Source organism: Rana temporaria (assembly GCF_905171775.1).
Source record: "Rana temporaria chromosome 1 unlocalized genomic scaffold, aRanTem1.1 chr1e, whole genome shotgun sequence".
Classification (NCBI taxonomy): Eukaryota; Metazoa; Chordata; class Amphibia; order Anura; family Ranidae; genus Rana; species Rana temporaria.
Window position 1 is genome coordinate 141,458 of NW_024404403.1, and position 21,057 is coordinate 162,514.

General features: G+C 50.5%; 1 protein-coding gene across 6 annotated transcripts in view; it reads left to right on the forward strand.

Moving 5' to 3' along the window:
- Positions 1-21,057, forward strand: part of LOXL3 (lysyl oxidase like 3) — a 135,810-nt gene that overhangs the window by 28,628 nt on the left and 86,125 nt on the right. For 3 of the 6 annotated variants that reach the window (XM_040334018.1, XM_040334019.1, XM_040334021.1), the window contains exons 4-6: positions 1,074-1,285; positions 5,578-5,637; positions 9,998-10,057. In XM_040334018.1, the coding sequence (XP_040189952.1) occupies positions 1,074-1,285; positions 5,578-5,637; positions 9,998-10,057 (332 nt within the window). The remainder of the gene's footprint in view (positions 1-1,073; positions 1,286-5,577; positions 5,638-9,997; positions 10,058-21,057) is intronic. The other 3 variants (XM_040334022.1, XM_040334023.1, XM_040334024.1) reach the window with 1 other exon arrangement.

The following is a 21,057-nucleotide window of genomic DNA, read 5'->3' on the forward strand; positions in this document are numbered from 1 at the left end:
TCCCATTGATGGGTGAGATACAGAGGGTACGTAAGAGACATGACCTAAGCTCCTCCCATTCCACCTGTAATATGCCCCTCCCATTGATGGGTGAGACACAGAGGGTACCTAAGAGACATGACATATGCCCCTCCCATTGATGGGTGAGACACAGAGGGTACCTAAGAGACATGACCTAAGCTCCTCCCATTCCACCTGTAATATGCCCCTCCCATTGATGGGTGAGACACAGAGGGTACCTAAGAGACATGACATATGCCCCTCCCATTGATGGGTGAGACACAGAGGGTACCTAAGAGACATGACCTAAGCTCCTCCCATTCCACCTGTAATATGCCCCTCCCATTGATGGATGAGACACAGAGGGTACCTATGAGACATGACATAAGCCCCTCCCATTGATGGGTGAGACACAGAGGGTACCTATGAGACATGACATAAGCTCCTCCCATTGATGGGTGAGACACAGAGGGTACCTATGAGACATGACATATGCCCCTCCCATTGATGGATGAGACATATTCGGGTACCTATGAGACATTAATGGGTGCCATTGATGGGTGACATATTCCACCTCTAAAATGCCCCTCCCATTGTTGGGTGAGACACAGAGGGTACCTATGAGACATGACATAAGCTCCTCCCATTGAAGGGTGACACATTCCCCCCTAATATGCCCCTCCCATTGATGGGTGAGATACAGAGGGTACCTAAGAGACATGACCTAAGCTCCTCCCATTCCACCTGTAATATGCCCCTCCCATTGATGGGTGAGACACAGAGGGTACCTAAGAGACATGACATAAGCTCCTCCCATTGATGGGTGAGACACAGAGGGTACCTATGAGACATGACCTAAGCTCCTCCCATTCCACCTGTAATATGCCCCTCCCATTGATGGGTGAGACACAGAGGGTACCTATGAGACATGACCTAAGCTCCTCCCATTGAAGGGTGACACAGACAGCAGCTATTACACCTCTAATATGCCCCTCCCATAGTGGGGTGACATATAGAAGACCTGGCATACCTTGTAGGGTGAGCCGCATACGAGGTGACCCGTGTCGTTGCAGACGGAGCAGAGACAGGTGGAAGAGGTGCGTCTGAGGCCGGTGATCACAAGTGCCAAGAACAGACTTCCCACCCATGAGGGGATCCTGGAGATCAATCACCGGGACACCTGGGAACAGGTGTGTGATGTGGGCTGGACTCCGGCAAACAGTCTCGTGGTCTGCGGAATGCTGGGCTTCCCATCCGAGAAGAAATTCAACAAAAACTTCTACAAGTAAGATCTACATGAGTGTGGGGGAGGGGTCTAATATCAATGTATAGAAGAAGAGGGGATGATGGGGAATGTGATCCTAGACAAGTGATAGAGAATAGGGGTAGATGGGCGAGGTCCATGGGGAGGTCACAGATGTGGAATCTGGATAGACAGAGATGGGGGAGGTCATAGAGATGGAGGATCGGGAGAGATGGAGATGGGAAGGTCATAGAGATGGAGGATCTGGAGAGATGGAGATGGGGAGGTCATAGAGATGGAGGATTGGGAGAGATGGAGATGGGAAGGTCATAGAGATGGAGGATCGGGAGAGATGGAGATAGGAAGGTCATAGAGATGGAGGATCGGGAGAGATGGAGATGGGAAGGTCATAGAGATGGAGGATCGGGAGAGATGGAGATGGGAAGGTCATAGAGATGGAGGATCGGGAGAGATGGAGATGGGGAAGGTCATAGAGATGGAGGATCGGGAGAGATGGAGATAGGAATGTCATAGAGATGGAGGATCGGGGGAGATGGAGATGGGAAAGTCATAGAGATGGGGGAGGACATAGAGATGGAGGATCGGGAGAGATGGAGATGGGAAAGTCATAGAGATGGAGGATCGGGAGAGATAAGGATGGGAAAGTCATAGAGATGGAGGATCGGGAGAGATGGAGATGGGGAAGGTCATAGAGATGGAGGATCGGGAGAGATGGAGATGGGAAGGTCATAGAGATGGAGGATCGGGAGAGATGGAGATAGGAAGGTCATAGAGATGGAGGATCGGGAGAGATGGAGATGGGAAGGTCATAGAGATGGAGGATCGGGAGAGATGGAGATAGGAAGGTCATAGAGATGGAGGATCGGGGGAGATGGAGATGGGAAAGTCATAGAGATGGGGGAGGTCATAGAGATGGAGGATCGGGAGAGATGGAGATGGGAAAGTCATAGAGATGGAGGATCGGGAGAGATAAGGATGGGAAAGTCATAGAGATGGAGGGTCGGGAGAGATGGAGATGGGAAAGGTCATAGAGATGGGGAGGTCATAGAGATGGAGGATCGGGAGAGATAGAGATAGGAAGGTCATAGAGATGGAGGATCGGGAGAGATGGAGATGGGGAAGGTCATAGAGATGGAGGATCGGGAAAGATAAGGATAGGAAGGTCATAGAGATGGAGGATCGGGAGAGATAAGGATGGGGAGGTCACTAAGATTGGAGATAAGAAGAGAATTGGAGGTGGGGGGAGGGGACGGAGTAGCAAAGATAATTGAAGTGGAGAAACGCAGATGGAGACATTGTGGGCGTGACGTCTCGTGATTTGCTGTGGAGAAGATGGAAGTCACTCAGATTTTATGTTCAGAGAGGTGGAACCCCGGAAGAGTAAGTCTATGAAATGTGGGCGGAGCTCTTTCTCACTCTTCTGGGTATAAATTGCTGTTGGTTGGAAATTCAGGTTGATGGAAGATTGGAGCTGTTTGTTGGGTCACCCAGAGCTGTGCCATCGGGTTCCACTGAGGGGGCCTCTCTATGGTCTCCCGGGTCTGATTGTACAGACATTGCATTGTGTGTGGCCCTTCCAGGTCTGATTGTGCTGTTTTTGGTGTGACTATGGCCCAGATTCCCGTAGAGCGGCGTATCTTTGTGCGGGCGTAGCTCATCTCATATGATGACATTCCCTTGAGCCAATCAGTCGCTAGCCGTTTTGGCTCCTAAACTTAGCTTGATCAGACAATAGAATTCAATTAACCTTTAAAACAATTATCACTCACACATAATCCCCATCAGCATACACCTCACAGGGGGCTGTTACCTACACAAGAGAGAGTTCTCATTAGCTATGCAAAGGGTACATTAGCATTCAGCAGTGAAAGAGACTTGTCCAATTAACCCTTTGAGCTCAGAATACAATGTGGTACATCCAATTGTGACAAGCCATGCAGTTCCTTGTAGTCCTCCTGCATGAAGATTATCGATGTCCAGGCAGCATGCATAGGTCCGTTACACTGCCCCCCTTTTGTGGAACACTCCGGCAGACCCGGATTGATCCTTTTCGGATCAACTTGGGGATGTCCGGTCTGCTGTTAGGGTAAAAGTTCCGTTTGCCTGGACAGTCCGTCAGCCTTCCTATTGGCTTACCAGGTCGGTAGCTGATGGTGACGGTGAATAATGGAATTCAGTTCTGGAACAGTCACTTGCTTTGCTCTCTCAATGGCTCCCAAAACCTGTTGCTGATGCTCTTGGGACAGATACGGCACCACCTGGATGCAAATCCCATTTAATCTTTTGACAATTTCCGCCTGTTTCTGCATTTCAATGTTCAAGCCACGGGACATCTCATAATACATGACATAGTGTCGTTGCATCTCTGATTTCTCACTGGCCAACTTGTCACATTCCCATTTTAGACTGTGATATTGTGCCGGATCTACAGTACATGTCGGGGAAGGTAGTCTTACCCGGGTCTCAGCAGCAAGCGGGTTGATTCCAGCAACGCGGGTGGTCACGGGACAAGCAGCAGCAGGTGTAGGTAAATAAGCCGAAGTCAGAGGGCCAATGTCGTTGCCCAGCACCACCTCGGCAGGTAGGTTGTCCATGATACCAACTGTGGTCTTTCTTGACCCGGCTCCCCAGTCTAAGTGCACCCGAAATACAGCACCCCCTGCGACCCGGACGGCAACTGTGCGAGTGGACACGTTCTCTGGCTTTACCAGATGTTTTTGAATCAGAGTGATAGTAGTCCCGGAATCTCTTAAGCCTTGTGCTACTTGTCCATTCACTCGTACCTCCTGACGGTGATGCTGACGGTTATCCGGAGAGGCCGCTTGTATTGGGTCTGCCTCATACCAAATTCCCAGACATTCCTCAGGGCCCCCCTCGGTCTCCAGGCAGTGGGCCGCAGAGGGACGTGATGGAGTGACCTCTGTGTTGGGTGTTGTGCGTCTCCAATTGTTATTTGTAGCTCTCAAAGGCCGCTTTCCTCCTAATTATCCCGCTTTCCTCCTGGTTATCCCTCTTTCCTCCTAATTGTCCCGCTTTCCTCTTGGTTCTCCCGCTTTCCTCCTGGTTACGCCGTTTTCCTCCTGGTTACGCCGCTTTCCTCCTGGTTATCCCTCTTTCCTCCTAATTATCCCGCTTTCCTCCTGGTTATCCCGCTTTCCTCCTGGTTACCACGTTTTCCTCCTGGTTACGCTGTTTTCCTCCTGGTTACGCCGCTTTCCTCCTGGTTACACCGCTTTCCCCCTGGTTATCCCGCTTTCCTCCTGGTTACGCCGCTTTCCTCCTAGTTACGCCGCATTCCTCCTGGTTACCCCGCTTTCCTCCCGGTTATCCCACTTTCCTCCTGGTTACGCCGCTTTCCTCCTGGTTACCCCGCTTTCCTCCTGGTTACGCCGCATTCCTCCTGGTTACGCCACATTCCTCCTAATTACCCCGCTTTCCTCCTGGTTACACCGCTTTCCTCCTGGTTACGCCGCTTTCCTCCTGGTTACGCCGCTTTCCTCCTGGTTATCCTGGTCTGTTGGTTCTGTAGACCATCCATGGCTGCCCCTCCGATGGGTTTTCTGGACTGACTTGCTTTGTTTTCTCCTTCAGGAGTAGTCAGGGAACTCTAGTGTTGACACGACAGTCTTTGCTGGTCTCAGTATGAATTCTGTATTCATTAGAAATGTGCCGTATTACTACGCGCCTGATCTAGAGGAGACAAGAGCGGGGGTGGGGTGGGTACATGTTCAGACCTCACCTGAGTCCTATCTGGATTAGATGACAAGGGAGTTTTCTAAAGGACTAGTGAACACCTAGCACAAGATCCAGAACCCCATCTGAGCCTCTTCTAGAGTAGAGGGGGAGGGGAGTTTTGAAGGGCTGCTGGACGCCTAACACAGGCTCTAGAGCTTCATGTGAACCGAATCTAGAGTAGACAAGAAGGGGGTTCTCGGATCTAGTGGACACTGAGCACAAGTCCCAGAGCCTCATATGAGTCTTATCTGGAGTAGACCGGGAGGGGGGTTCTCTAAAGGACTAGTGGACACCTAGGACAAGCTCTAGAACCTCATCTGAGTTATATCTGGATTAGAAGGGGGAGGGTTCTTTGGTGAGGTTTGGAGCTTGTGTTAGGTGCCCACTAGTTCTTCAGAGGAGTAGACAGGGAAGGGGTTCTTGAAGGACTGTTGGGCACCTAGGACAAGCTGCAGACCTAATCTAAATCTTATCTGGAGCATATGGGGGAGGGGGTTCTTTGAAGGACACCTAGGACAAGCTCCAGGCCAGTGTCTCTTCCAGCGTCTTTCATGTATTTCATTCTCATGTTTTTTCAGAGAAGTAAAAACATCGGCCAGCAAAAAACGTTCCACCAAGGCGACGAGCGCAGCCCGCAGGTAACGGCGCAGTTTATTTAGGGACAGAGACTAAATAAACTCCCCGTATTCTGGACTAACAGTCCTAATATCTCCTAACGTCTCAATTCACCCCAAAACTGGTAATCTTGTGTCCCCAACGCTTCTCTAACATGGAAATCCCGTCACTAATCCCCACTATGGATTCTATAGGTGAGATCCATAGAACCCCGTCTGCTGGCCCCACATTCCAGGGATGTCCCGTTATGGATTCTATAGGTGAGATCCATAGAACCCCGTCTGCCGGCCCCACATTCCAGGGATGTCCCCACTATGGATTCTATAGGTGAGATCCATAGAACCCCGTCTGCCGGCCCCACATTCCAGGGATATCCCCACTATGGATTCTATAGGTGAGATCCATAGAACCCCGTCTGCCGGCCCCACATTCCAGGGATATCCCCACTATGGATTCTATAGGTGAGATCCATAGAACCCCGTCTGCCGGCCCCACATTCCAGGGATATCCCCACTATGGATTCTATAGGTGAGATCCATAGAACCCCGTCTGCCGGCCCCACATTCCAGGGATATCCCCACTATGGAATCTATAGGTGAGATCCACAGAACCCCGTCTGCCGGTCCCACATTCCAGGGATGTCCCCTCTATGGATTCTATAGGTGAGATCCATAGAACCCCGTCTGCCGGCCCCACATTCCAGGGGTGTCCCCACTATGGATTCTATAGGTGAGATCCATAGAACCCCGTCTGCTGGTCCCACATTCCAGGGGTGTCCCCACTATGGATTCTATAGGTGAGATCCATAGAACCCCGTCTGCCGGCCCCACATTCCAGGGATATCCCCACTATGGATTCTATAGGTGAGATCCATAGAACCCCGTCTGCCGGCCCCACATTCCAGGGATATCCCCACTATGGATTCTATAGGTGAGATCCATAGAACCCCGTCTGCCGGCCCCACATTCCAGGGATGTCCCCACTATGGATTCTATAGGTGAGATCCATAGAACCCCGTCTGCCGGCCCCACATTCCAGGGATATCCCCACTATGGATTCTATAGGTGAGATCCACAGAACCCCGTCTGCCGGCCCCACATTCCAGGGATATCCCCACTATGGATTCTATAGGTGAGATCCATAGAACCCCGTCTGCCGGCCCCACATTCCAGGGATATCCCCACTATGGATTCTATAGGTGAGATCCATAGAACCCCGTCTGCCGGCCCCACATTCCAGGGATATCCCCACTATGGATTCTATAGGTGAGATCCATAGAACCCCGTCTGCCGGCCCCACATTCCAGGGATATCCCCACTATGGATTCTATAGGTGAGATCCATAGAACCCCGTCTGCCGGCCCCACATTCCAGGGATGTCCCCACTATGGATTCTATAGGTGAGATCCACAGAACCCCGTCTGCCGGCCCCACATTCCAGGGATATCCCCACTATGGATTCTATAGGTGAGATCCACAGAACCCCGTCTGCCGGCCCCACATTCCAGGGATATCCCCACTATGGATTCTATAGGTGAGATCCATAGAACCCCGTCTGCCGGCCCCACATTCCAGGGATATCCCCACTATGGATTCTATAGGTGAGATCCATAGAACCCCGTCTGCCGGCCCCACATTCCAGGGATGTCCCCACTATGGATTCTATAGGTGAGATCCATAGAACCCCGTCTGCCGGCCCCACATTCCAGGGATATCCCCACTATGGATTCTATAGGTGAGATCCATAGAACCCCGTCTGCCGGCCCCACATTCCAGGGATGTCCCCACTATGGATTCTATAGGTGAGATCCATAGAACCCCGTCTGCCGGCCCCACATTCCAGGGATGTCCCCACTATGGATTCTATAGGTGAGATCCCTAGAACCCCGTCTGCCGGCCCCACATTCCAGGGATATCCCCTCTATGGATTCTATAGGTGAGATCCATAGAACCCCGTCTGCCGGCCCCACATTCCAGGGGTGTCCCCCCTATGGATTCTATAGGTGAGATCCATAGTACCCCGTCTGCCGGCCCCACATTCCAGGGATATCCCCACTATGGATTCTATAGGTGAAATCCATAGAACCCCGTCTGCCGGCCCCACATTCCAGGGATATCCCCACTATGGATTCTATAGGTGAAATCCATAGAACCCCGTCTGCCGGCCCCACATTCCAGGGATATCCCCACTATGGATTCTATAGGTGAGATCCATAGAACCCCGTCTGCCGGCCCCACATTCCAGGGATATCCCCACTATGGATTCTATAGGTGAGATCCATAGAACCCTGTCTGCCGCCCCCACATTCCAGGGATATCCCCACTATGGATTCTATAGGTGAGATCCATAGAACCCCGTCTGCCGGCCCCACATTCCAGGGGTGTCCCCTCTATAGATTCTATAGGTGAGATCCATAGAACCCCGTCTGCCGGCCCCACATTCCAGGGATGTCCCCACTATGGATTCTATAGGTGAGATCCATAGAACCCCGTCTGCCGCCCCCACATTCCAGGGATATCCCCACTATGGATTCTATAGGTGAGATCCATAAAACCCCGTCTGCCAGCCCTACATTCCAGGGATGTCCCCACTATGGATTCTATAGGTGAGATCCATAGAACCCTGTCTGCCGCCCCCACATTCCAGGGATATCCCCACTATGGATTCTATAGGTGAGATCCACAGATCCCCGTCTGCTGGCCCCACATTCCAGGGATATCCCCACTATGGATTCTATAGGTGAGATCCATAGAACCCTGTCTGCCGCCCCCACATTCCAGGGATGTCCCCTCTATGGATTCTATAGGTGAGATCCATAGAACCCCGTCTGCCGGCCCCACATTCCAGGGATGTCCCCACTATGGATTCTATAGGTGAGATCCACAGAACCCCGTCTGCTGGCCCCACATTCCAGGGATGTCCCGTTATGGAGGAATCTGTCCCTGAAATGAGGGGCGACTTTTCTAGGGGTTGTGTGAGGCAACGTTCATGGTGAGGAGTCCAGTGCCGGCAGGGAATGGGGGGCAGATGGGCCGCCTGTGGCCACTGTGGGCTCTTCTGTCTATCTCAGTATTTATACCCCGGAAAATACTCACTGATACCCCCAATAATGTCCATCATGGGACCAAGTGATCGGGATGATTGTCTTTTGGATTGGGCGGGGGTTGGGGGGAGAAGATGCTTTTCATGACACCGTTCCACCCTCTTGTCTGGATTTTGGCTCCTCCCATTCCCCCCTCCTTCCTTCTGTTATATTATAATATCGGCATCATCTAACCCGAGGCTGGAGCCTCTCTACTCACATTCTATTGGTTGGCGTCTCTCAGTGATTGGCTCCTAGCACTTCGCTGTACCCCCCCCCCCATATTACTCCCAAAGCTTCTCCCACATTGTTGTTGTGTTGCTCGTGGTGAATTGGTCAGGAAATTAGCCCAGTCATTGGCTAGGAAGGGAAGACGTGGATTTTGGGTGAGACTCATAACTGCTCTTCTCATAGAAAACTTTGCCTGAATAACCCCAGAGCTGTCCGTTATCTGTAACGCTCCTATCTCTGGATATTATACCCTGATCTCCTATTATATGTTATGTGGGGTCTCTCTGTACTGTATGGTGGTCTCTGGGTGTTATACGGAGACCTCTGTATATTAAACTTTCATCCCTGGATCAAGACTCACCTGTGCCTTATCTGGAGTAGACGGGGGAGGGCTTCTCTGAAGGACTAGTGGACACCTAGCACAAGCTCCAGGCCGGGAGGAGGTTCTTGAAGGACTAGTGGGCACCTAGGACAAGCTCCAGACCGGGAGGAGGTTCTTGAAGGACTAGTGGGCACCTAGGACAAGCTCCAGACCGGGAGGAGGTTCTTGAAGGACTAGTGGGCACCTAGGACAAGCTCCAGACCGGGAGGAGGTTCTTGAAGGACTAGTGGGCACCTAGGACAAGCTCCAGACCGGGAGGAGGTTCTTGAAGGACTAGTGGACACCTAGCACAAGCTCCAGGCCGGGAGGAGGTTCTTGAAGGACTAGTGGGCACCTAGGACAAGCTCCAGACCAGGAGGAGGTTCTTGAAGGACTAGCGGGCACCTAGGACAAGCTCCAGACCGGGAGGAGGTTCTTGAAGGACTAGTGGGCACCTAGGACAAGCTCCAGACCGGGAGGAGGTTCTTTAAGGACTGGTGGGCACCTAGGACAAGCTGCAGACCTAATCTAAATCTTATCTGGAGCATATGGGGGAGGGGGTTCTTTGAAGGACACCTAGGACAAGCTCCAGGCCTCACCTTATCTGGAGCATATGGGGGGAGGGGGTTCTTGAAGGACACCTAGGACAAGCTCCAGGCCAGTGTCTCTTCCAGCGTCTTTCATGTATTTCATTCTCATGTTTTTTCAGAGAAGTAAAAACATCGGCCAGCAAAAAACGTTCCACCAAGGCGACGAGCGCAGCCCGCAGGTAACGGCACAGTTTATTTAGGGACAGAGACTAAATAAACTCCCCGTATTCTGGACTAACAGTCCTAATATCTCCTAACGTCTCAATTCACCCCAAAACTGGTAATCTTGTGTCCCCAACGCTTCTCTAACATGGAAATCACGTCACTAATCCCCACTATGGATTCTATAGGTGAGATCCATAGAACCCCGTCTGCCGGCCCCACATTCCAGGGGTGTCCCCACTATGGATTCTATAGGTGAGATCCATAGAACCCCGTCTGCTTGCCCCACATTCCAGGGATGTCCCCACTATGGATTCTATAGGTGAGATCCACAGAACCCCGTCTGCCGGCCCCACATTCCAGGGATGTCCCCTCTATGGAATCTATAGGTGAGATCCATAGAACCCCGTCTGCCGGCCCCACATTCCAGGGATGTCCCCTCTATGGATTCTATAGGTGAGATCCATAGAACCCCGTCTGCTTGCCCCACATTCCAGGGATGTCCCCACTATGGATTCTATAGGTGAGATCCACAGAACCCCGTCTGCCGGCCCCACATTCCAGGGATGTCCCCTCTATGGAATCTATAGGTGAGATCCACAGAACCCCGTCTGCCGGCCCCACATTCCAGGGATGTCCCCTCTATGGATTCTATAGGTGAGATCCATAGAACCCCGTCTGCTGGCCCCACATTCCAGGGATATCCCCACTATGGATTCTATAGGTGAGATCATAGAACCCCGTCTGCTGGCCCCACATTCCAGGGATGTCCATATGGAGGAATCTGTCCCTGAAATGAGGGGCGGCTTTTATAGGGGTTGTGTGAGGCAAAGTTCATGGTGAGGAGTCCAGTGCCGGCAGGGAATGGGGAGCAGACGGGCCGCCTGTGGCCACTGTGGGCTCTTCTGTCTATCTCAGTATTTATACCCGGGAAATACTCACTGATACCCCCCCATACAGTCCATCATGGGACCAAGTTATCAGTACGATTGTCTTTTGGATTGGGTGGAGGTTGGGCCCCTCCATAGCTTCAGCCACATTGTATTATATGGGGCAGAAAATGAGCCCAGTGATTGAAGACACTGCTGGGTATCCAACACGTGACTTCTCATAGAAACACTCCATACACTTTGCCTGCACAACCAAACACCCGGCTGACCTACTTCTATCTCAGGATATTATTATATGAAGATCTCTGGATATTATTGTAACAGAATGGCCCGTGACACCCAGAGACTTTTGAAAGATGAGGGGTACTCCTGTGCCAGCGTCGCTAATGACTCTTGGGTCTAGGGTCATCCTGTGCCCCTTTTGGGCATAGGGTGACTGAGAAATATTAATTATAAATTACATGAGATGGGACATTACTGATAATTCATGTTTTGCAGGATCTTGGAATATTACAGTTTGATTTCATGCTGACCCCCCAACCGGTCAATAAGAGTGTCTACTTTAATGCTTAACCTAGGCTGTTGAGACGCTAACTAAGTACGTCTGCTCCTAAGACCTTTCATTGTGTGAAGATGCTATTGATGATAGAGGTGTGTTGTGAGTTAGCAGTCTAAAGGTCAGACGTCTCCTTTCAGGGGTAGGGAATTAGCATGTCAATTATGTTTAGTAAAGGAATGTTGTGATACATTTGCCTATATGTCTCAGTTTAATCCTCCCTGCTTGTTTAAGGCTGTTAATTGTAATTACTCTTCTGCAGCCAGCCCTGTTTCAAATGTTAATTGTTCTAGCCCTGTGTTTACTGGTTACTGTGATTAGATAAGTGACTCATGTTAATTATGCTGATTGCTTCATTGTGGTAATTATCTCTCTATATGCGGTGCCGAACCGGCTAGATACTGACTAGTTCAAAGAAATATCTTTATTTCAAAGGAGCTGTATTGAAGACCCCCCACTGTGTGAAGGGGGGCGGAGATTTGTCATTGTAACAGTTGTAACCACATATAAGCTCTGGTTTCTTACGATTAAAACTCTGTGTTGTTCAAGCAGTAAGCTTGTCTCATGTGTGGCTTTCTGGGCGATTCCAGGGATATCCCTCCTCGTGGAATATTGGGGTGATTTTCGTTATAGGAAGAAGGGAACGTTGACGGGGATATCATACCGATACCGTCACAATTGGTTGGTAGCAGTGGGATTTTTCCCTTCTATTCCCCTTCACACCCGGATTCCAAGCAGACACTGGAAGAACTACTGGAAGTTTGTGGAAGGATTGCTAGCAACAAAACCAAGCGGGTCATCATAGCAGAATTAATGGAGCTAGACCAGGAGGACGGGATTGCAGCAACGCCAGCAGTACAAGAGATGGAGACACCAGTGATTCAGGAAGAGGAATCGCCAGCCAACAAGCTAATGAGAGAGAAGCTAGCGTGGTTCGGCCCGAACCCAACGGCAGATGTGGTGCTGAGAGTGATGGACCTGTTAGCGAAGGAGGCTAAAGAAATAAGGGACGCAGAACTACAGGAGGCTAAACAAATAAAAGATGCAGAGCTACAGTTAAAACTGGCAGCAGTCCAACAAGCAGCCGCACATTCTCCAAACAGTGAGTACAGCACAGCAGACGCAAGGAAGATTCCGTTTAGCGCTTTTAAAGCTTTTGATGAAAAGGACTGTGAGATTGATAACTTCCTGGCGGATTTTGAGCGACAATGTAACCTGCACCGAATAGCTAGAGGAGAGTGGGTCGCAATATTGTCAGGCAAACTGTCAGGCAAAGCTTCTGATGCTTTCCGGACCGTGCCAGATCAGGATATCCATAGCTACGCCCGGGTTAAAGAAGCGCTCCTGGCTCGTTATGCAGTAACCCCAGAGTCCCACCGACAGAAGTTCAGGGACTCACGCAAAACCACGAAAGACTCTTATGCGGAATGGGCATGCCAATTGTCCCGGTCGGCCTCTAACTGGGCTAACAGCAGCCAGGCCACCACCGCAGAGGACATTTTGCAACTAATGCTCCTGGAGCAATTTTACAATCACATCCAGACGGACGTCAAAGACTGGGTGAGAGATCGCAGGCCCATGACTCTACCAGAGGCCGCTAAGTTGGCGGATGAATATGCAGATACTCGCAAGACGAACCAGGTCACACCACAGGAACAACCTCCACCACAAACGGTGCCCTCACACCCACCAACCGCTAGATACCAACCTCCTAACAGACCGGTGACATCTAGCCCTCGCTATCCACGCCAGGAGGGCAACGAACAACGCTGCTTCCGGTGCAAACAGCTGGGTCACTTCAAGCAGAATTGCCCCATGAATGACAACACCAGGTCAAATTGGTCTCAACCTGGGTACCGCCCACCAGCAGCAGCCCATTGTGTAGACTCGGCTTGGGATCCCCAGGAGCTGGGTCAGGAAGAACCATTGGGCACCCCTTACGAAGCCCTCATGGTACAATCTGTTATTACGGACAACAGGGAACACCATTGTCAGCTGGTCATGGGCTCCAGCCCTGAGCCGGAGGGGCCCTGGAGGGAGCTGGGCAGAAAGAGGCACCGCCGGCCACCCTTCAAGAAGAAGAGGTCCTGGAAGCCGTATAACAAGCTGACCTGGGAGGAGAAGAAGCGACTGGAGGAGATGGAATCGCAGCGGGCGCCCCAGATGCGGGCCGAGATGTTCGCCAAGGGCCCACTGGTGGCCCCTTACACCACCACCCAGTTCCTGATGATGAAGGACCACGTGGAAAGCCTGCAGGACATGAGCAAGCAGGATCTGATCCGTGAGTACATAGAGCTGGAGGAGTGCATAAGCCGCATGGAGGAGGAGAACAACCACCTGAGGTCACAGCGGGCTGACCCCCCTAGGCTCCATGAACTGGAGATGGAGCTGGAGAAGCTCAAAGAGGAGAACTGGCGGCTGCGGAGGGAGCAGGGGGTGGCTGACCTTATGGGGCTCTGAGTCCCCTCCCCCCCCCCCGGACTCTGAGCACCAGTGCTACAGCATTTCAACAAATATAACTTTTTTCTTTTTATGAATCTCCTGTGACTGTCACTTCAGAGCCATAACCTGCCCCTCCCATAGCGGGACACCTAGATGGCGGCGCACAGACCCATTCGCCGTCTTCACACTGACTTCTGGTGACTTTGCAGATCGCACAAAGACTTGGGGACTGACCGGCGTGTGATCTGACGACCCGGTGGCATACCTGAGTCTGAAGCAGTTGCCAAGGGAGGTCAGTCATGCCAAACGGAGTTAACCTCGGACTAAAAGCTCTGAACCCGTCAACCCTACTGGACCAGGGAAGGTCCAATCGGGTTTTCCGGAGCAGGGAGAAAAAGGGGGGCCATTGTGATACATTTGCCTATATGTCTCAGTTTAATTCTCCCTGCTTGTTTAAGGCTGTTAATTGTATTTACTCTTCTGCAGCCAGCCCTGTTTCAAATGTTAATTGTTCTAGCCCTGTGTTTACTGGTTACTGTGATTAGATAAGTGGCTCATGTTAATTATGCTGATTGCTTCATTGTGGTAATTATCTCTCTATATGCGGTGCCGAACCAGCTAGATACTGACTAGTTCAAAGAAATATCTTTATTTCAAAGGAGCTGTATTGAAGACCCCCCACTGTGTGAGGGGGGGCGGAGATTTGTCATTGTAACAGCTGTAACCACATATAAGCTCTGGTTTTTTACGATTAAAACTCTGTGTTGTTCAAGCAGTAAGCTTGTCTCATGTGTGGCTTTCTGGGCGATTCCAGGGATATCCCTCCTCGTGGAATATTGGGGTGATTTTCGTTATGGGAAGAAGGGAACGTTGACGGGGATATCATACTGACACCGTCACAAATGTGTATTATGCAGGTGAATGACTTATTGTCGGAGACTGAATGTCTGGGGGAATAATTAACTCAACTGAATGTCATTGTCTAAGAGAAGGTGTATTGAAGCCCCCCCATTGTGTGATGTGTGGGTGGAGAGTTTCATTGTCCCTGTAACATGCCTGTACTGCATAAAAAGCTGAGAGCTAACCATTAAAGATCGTTCATACATTTGACTCAGAAAGAACAGAGCTTGTCTCGTCTTAATTCTGGGGGAATGGATCGTGTCTGTTGGATGGTTGGAGTGTCAGATAAGCTGTCGTGGTTGATGGAATGGGAATATCGTAAACGGTGGTGACCGTTACAATTATTATATGAAGATCTCTGGATATTATTATATGAAGATCTCTGGATATTATTATATGAAGATCTCTGGATATTATATGAAGATCTCTGGATATTATATGAAGATCTCTGGATATTATTATATGAAGATCTCTGGATATTATACGAATGTAACGAAACGTCCCCCACACTTGGCTTGAGTGCTTTCATCATACACCGCTTCCTCCCAGTTCCTCTCAGATATTCCAACCGCTGACAACAACAAACAAGACGATACTTGTTTGATTGCTGAACATGGAGTGTTTATTAGAAGCAGAATACAAGTCTTATATACAGTAGAAGAGGAGGTTCCCCCCTCCTGCTCATATTACTCTAACAATACACCTGTGACCAGAAACATAAATTAACATGAGCTAATCCCTTAAAGCAGCCGATGTGACTCTGTGCCCTCCTGTGCATTGTTATGATAAATCAGGATGTCGCTACAGGTCAGACTTGTTGTCACCGAGCTTCACACAGGAGACGATACATTATCATAAGTATAAACACAGGACACCTTCTCACAACAGAGGATCTCCAGCAGGAGTCGGCCCGTCTCCTACATTGTACAGAGGCCAATGTGATTGGCTCTCTCACCTAACATGTTGAGTGCAGAATCAAACAAACCAAGAATGTCTTTACATCTGTAACGGTCAGGGGTTAACACCGTTTACGATATTCCATTCCACCAACCCAAGACCGCTTATCCGACACTCCACAATCCAGCAGACACAACCAATTCCATTCCCCAGAATAACGAGACACACAGCTCTGTTCTCTGGTTCCAAATAGATGAACACTTTAATGGTAAACTCAGGCTGGTTATATACAGTTAGAAACCAAATCTGGACAATGACTCAACTCCACCCACACATGACACAAGTAACTTCAATACACATTCCGTTAGATAATGACATTCAGATGAGCTTATTACTACTCATTACCCAGACGTTCTGACTCTGCGATAAGTTATTCTCACCTGCTACATAAAACACATTCCTTTAGTAAACATAATTGACATGCTAATCCACTACACCTGAAAGGTCAGACATCTGACCTTTCAGACTGCCAACACATATCTATCATCAATAGAACGTTCACACAATACAGGGTTAGTTAGCATAGCACCATGAAATATCTTAGGAGCCAGACTCAATTAACACAATAAACAATAGAATGCAAACACAGCAAGCTTTTATCATTACAGCCAGGTAGACTTAATTAGCACCTCAACATGAAGGAGTCAACCTGCTATTGACCTGTTGGGGTCAGAATTAACCACCTGTAATATTTCAAGATATCCTGCAATACATGAATTATCATTACTGTCCCATCTCATGTAATCCGAGCAGGGGCGGACTGACCATTGAGTCACTCGGGCACTACCCGAGGGCCCCATGCCACTAGGGGGCCCCATCAGGGATGCCAGGCTCAGTAAAACCGGGGACAGTATGTAAAAACCTGTGGTTTTTTTTTTACATCTGTCCCTGATATGTCTGAAACCGACATGCTTTTGATGTGAAAATCCCACGATTTTAGCTGCCCTGCCTCTGTACTGCCTCCTGGCGTGGTGGCCATCTGTAAGCCTGGGGGCCCCATAATCTTCTATTGCCCGGGGGCCCCATGAGTTGTCAGTCCGCCCCTGAATCTGACATATAATTTCTCAGTCATCCTATGCCCCTATTGGGCATAGGATGACCCTAGACCCAAGAGTCATTAGTGAAGCTGGCACAGGAGTACCCCACATCCTTCAAAAGTCTCTGGGTGTCACGGGTCATTCCGTTACAACATCTATCCTGGGAGATATTGTGGAGAAATATTACTGTCCCATTTTAAGTAATCCAAGATATATTTTCTCAGTCACCCTGTGCCAGGATGGGAATGCCAGGATGGATGGCACAGGGTGACTTAGACATAAGAGGTGCATGGGGAGCTGAACCAAGGGTTTCCCAACCTTTCCAAGGGATTCTGGGTTCCCCGGCCCCCCCCCCCCCCCCCCGTCACAGTGAAGATCTCTGGATATTAGATGGTGATCGCTGGATAATATACTTCATACCTCCGGGCTGTTCCTGAGTTTCCATGGAGAGATTTTTGTTTTGTAGATGTGAGCAGATCGAGGCACGCTCACATGTTGTGTATTCGATGCTCCGAGGAATATTTCCTGAGCAAGGAATGAAATGTATTTATTTATTACATTGTGATGAGCAGAGAACACTCAGGATATTCAGGAGATCAGTTTACTGTGACATTGTGTGTCCTCCTGAGAGTGACCCCCCACCTGTGATATTGTGTGTCCTCCTGAGAGTGACCCCCACCTGTGACATTGTGTGTCCTCCTGAGAGTGACCCCCCCACCTGTGACATTGTGTGTCCTCCTGAGAGTGACCCCCCACCTGTGACATTGTGTGTCCTCCTGAGAGTGACCCCCCACCTGTGACATTGTGTGTCCTCCTGAGAGTGACCCCCCCATCTGTGACATTGTGTGTCCTCCTGAGAGTGACCCCCCACATGTGACAATGTGTGTCTTCCTGAGAGTGACCCCCCACCTGTGACAATGTGTGTCTTCCTGAGAGTGACCCCCACCTGTGACATTGTGTGTCCTCCTGAGAGTGACCCCCCACCTGTGACATTGTGTGTCCTCCTGAGAGTGACCCCCCACCTGTGACAATGTGTGTCTTCCTGAGAGTGACCCCCCCACCTGTGACATTGTGTGTCCTCCTGAGAGTGACCCCCCACCTGTGACAATGTGTGTCTTCCTGAGAGTGACCCCCCCACCTGTGACATTGTGTGTCCTCCTGAGAGTGACCCCCCACCTGTGACATTGTGTGTCCTCCTGAGAGTGACCCCCCCCACCTGTGACATTGTGTGTCCTCCTGAGAGTGACCCCCCACCTGTGACATTGTGTGTCCTCCTGAGAGTGACCCCCCACCTGTGACATTGTGTGTCCTCCTGAGAGTGACCCCCCACCTGTGACATTGTGTGTCCTCCTGAGAGTGACCCCCCCACCTGTGACATTGTGTGTCCTCCTGAGGGTGACCCCCCCACCTGTGACATTGTGTGTCCTCCTGAGAGTGACCCCCCACCTGTGACATTGTGTGTCCTCCTGAGAGTGACCCCCCACCTGTGACATTGTGTGTCCTCCTGAGAGTGACCCCCCCACCTGTGACATTGTGTGTCCTCCTGAGAGTGACCCCCCACCTGTGACATTGTGTGTCCTCCTGAGAGTGACCCCCCACCTGTGACATTGTGTGTCCTCCTGAGAGTGACCCCCCCCACCTGTGACATTGTGTGTCCTCCTGAGAGTGACCCCCCACCTGTGACATTGTGTGTCCTCCTGAGGGTGACCCCCCACCTGTGACATTGTGTGTCCTCCTGAGAGTGACCCCCCCCACCTGTGACATTGTGTGTCCTCCTGAGAGTGACCCCCCACCTGTGACATTGTGTGTCTTCCTGAGAGTGACCCCCCACCTGTGACATTGTGTGTCCTCCTGAGGGTGACCCCCCACCTGTGACATTGTGTGTCCTCCTGAGAGTGACCCCCCCCCTGTGACCCATCTTCTGATACCGGTCCCATCCCCCCCAGTAATACTGTAATTGGGTGTTGGGATTGGTGGCCTCCTCTAGGTTACAAGGAACCAATATAGGAGACGGTTGTTGTATCCGGTGAGCTGGATACATGGGAAATCTTCTCTCTTCCTATTCAGCCGTACGGTGGAGAAACCAAAGTCAATTCTCTTATCTTCATCTTTTATTCCCTTCTAATGCTCCGGAGAGGAATTCCTTCATTCCGCCAGCGTGGAAAATTCCAGAAGTTTCCTCATCTGTTCGGAATGAAATGAGATAAATGTGTGGAGAAGGAGAATTCACATCCCGGAATAGAAGCGGAAACTTTCTCTGACATCCCAACGGGCCGAACTCCAATTGTCTGTCACATTCCGGGGTCTCCTGGAAGACGTCTCCATTGACACTTCTCCAAATACCATCCAATCCAACCCACAGAGAAAACCGAACCCTCTGCGTCCAGAGAACGCACAAATCCTCCCACCTTCTCATACCAATAATAGTCTCTGTAACGGCTACCCACTGGTAGTGAGGGGTATCAGCCGTTGGAGACGTCCTTTTCCCTGGCAAGCTGCGATATGCAGGTACCGCCGGTATATCCCACCGAACGCCCTTCCAAGAAACGAGACGAGAAACGAGTCAAGCAGACTGACTTTATTTGGCATATTTCACCTGCTTATATCTGCTTACAACTGTTACAAGAACAATGACAGTTTCCGCCCCCCCTTCACCCAGTAGGGGGCTTCAACACAGACCCCCTGAAACAATGACATCTCCTTGAATTAATCACTTGACCAGTCTCTAGACGCTTCGGCACCGCAAACCACTTAACATTTCCTGGCCAGGCACATTCCTTTCTCAATAGAATTCAATTAACCTTTAAAACAATTATCACTCACACATAATCCCCATCAGCATACACCTCACAGGGGGGCTGTTACCTACATAAAAGAGAGTTCTCATTAGCTATGCGAAGGGAACATTAGCATTCAGCAATGAAAGAGACTTGTCCAATTAACCCTTTGAGCTCAGAATACAATGTGGTACATCCAATTGTGACAAGCCATGCAGTTCCTTGTAGTCCTCCCTGCAGGAAGATTATAACTGTCCCGGCAGCATGCATATGTCCGTTACACTACTCCCCTTTTGTGGAACACTCCGGCAGACCCGGATTGATCCTTTTCGGATCAACTTGGGGATGTCCGGTCTGCTGTTAGGGTAAAAGTTCCGTTTGCCTGGACAGTCCGTCGGCCTTCCCTTTGGCTTACCAGGTCGGTAGCTGATGGTGACGGTGAAGAATAGAATTCAATTCTGGAACAGTCACTTGCTTTGCTCTCTCAATGGCTCCCAAAACCTGTTGCTGATGTTCTTGGGACAGATACGGCACCACCTGGATGCAAATCCCATTTAATCTTTTGACAATTTCTGCCTGTTTGTGCATTTCAATGTTCAAGCCACGGGACATCTCATAATACGTGACATAGTGTCGTTGCATCTCTGATTTCTCACTGGCCAACTTGTCACATTCCCATTTTAGACTGTGATATTGTGCCGGATCTACAGTACATGTCGGGGAAGGTAGTCTTACCCGGGTCTCAGCAGCAAGCGGGTTGATTCCAGCAACACGGGTGGTCCCGGGCCAAGCAGCAGCAGGTGTAGGTAAATAAGCCGAAGTCAGAGGGCCAATGTCGTTGCCCAGCACCACCTCGGCAGGTAGGTTGTCCATGATACCAACTGTGGTCTTTCCTGACCCGGCTCCCCAGTCTAAGTGCACCCGGGTGGTGGGTACGCGAAATACAGCACCCCCTGCGACCCGGACGGCAACTGTGCGAGTGGACACGTTCTCTGGCTTTACCAGATGTTTTTGAATCAGAGTGATAGTAGTCCCGGAATCTCTTAGGCCTTGTGCTACTTGTCCATTCACTCGTACCTCCTGACGGTGATGCTGACGGTTATCCGGAGAGGCCGCTTGTATTGGGTCTGCCTCATACCAAATTCCCAGACATTCCTCAGGGCCCCCCTCGGTCTCCAGGCAGTGGGCCGCAGAGGGACGTGATGGAGTGACCTCTGTGTTGGGTGTTGTGCGTCTCCAATTGTTATTTGTAGCTCTCAAAGGGCAATAACGAGCAATATGTCCCGTGTCGCTGCAGTGATGGCACGTCACCCTAGGCGAATCCCGGGGGTAGTTGCTAGGCCCCTGAGGATGTGGTGGGACTGGAGCCCGAAACTCTGGGCGTGGGGTGACGGTTGGAGTACGCGGTTCTACCTTATGAGCCAGCCGTGTAGTACCCTGGCTTACTTTCCTTGTTTC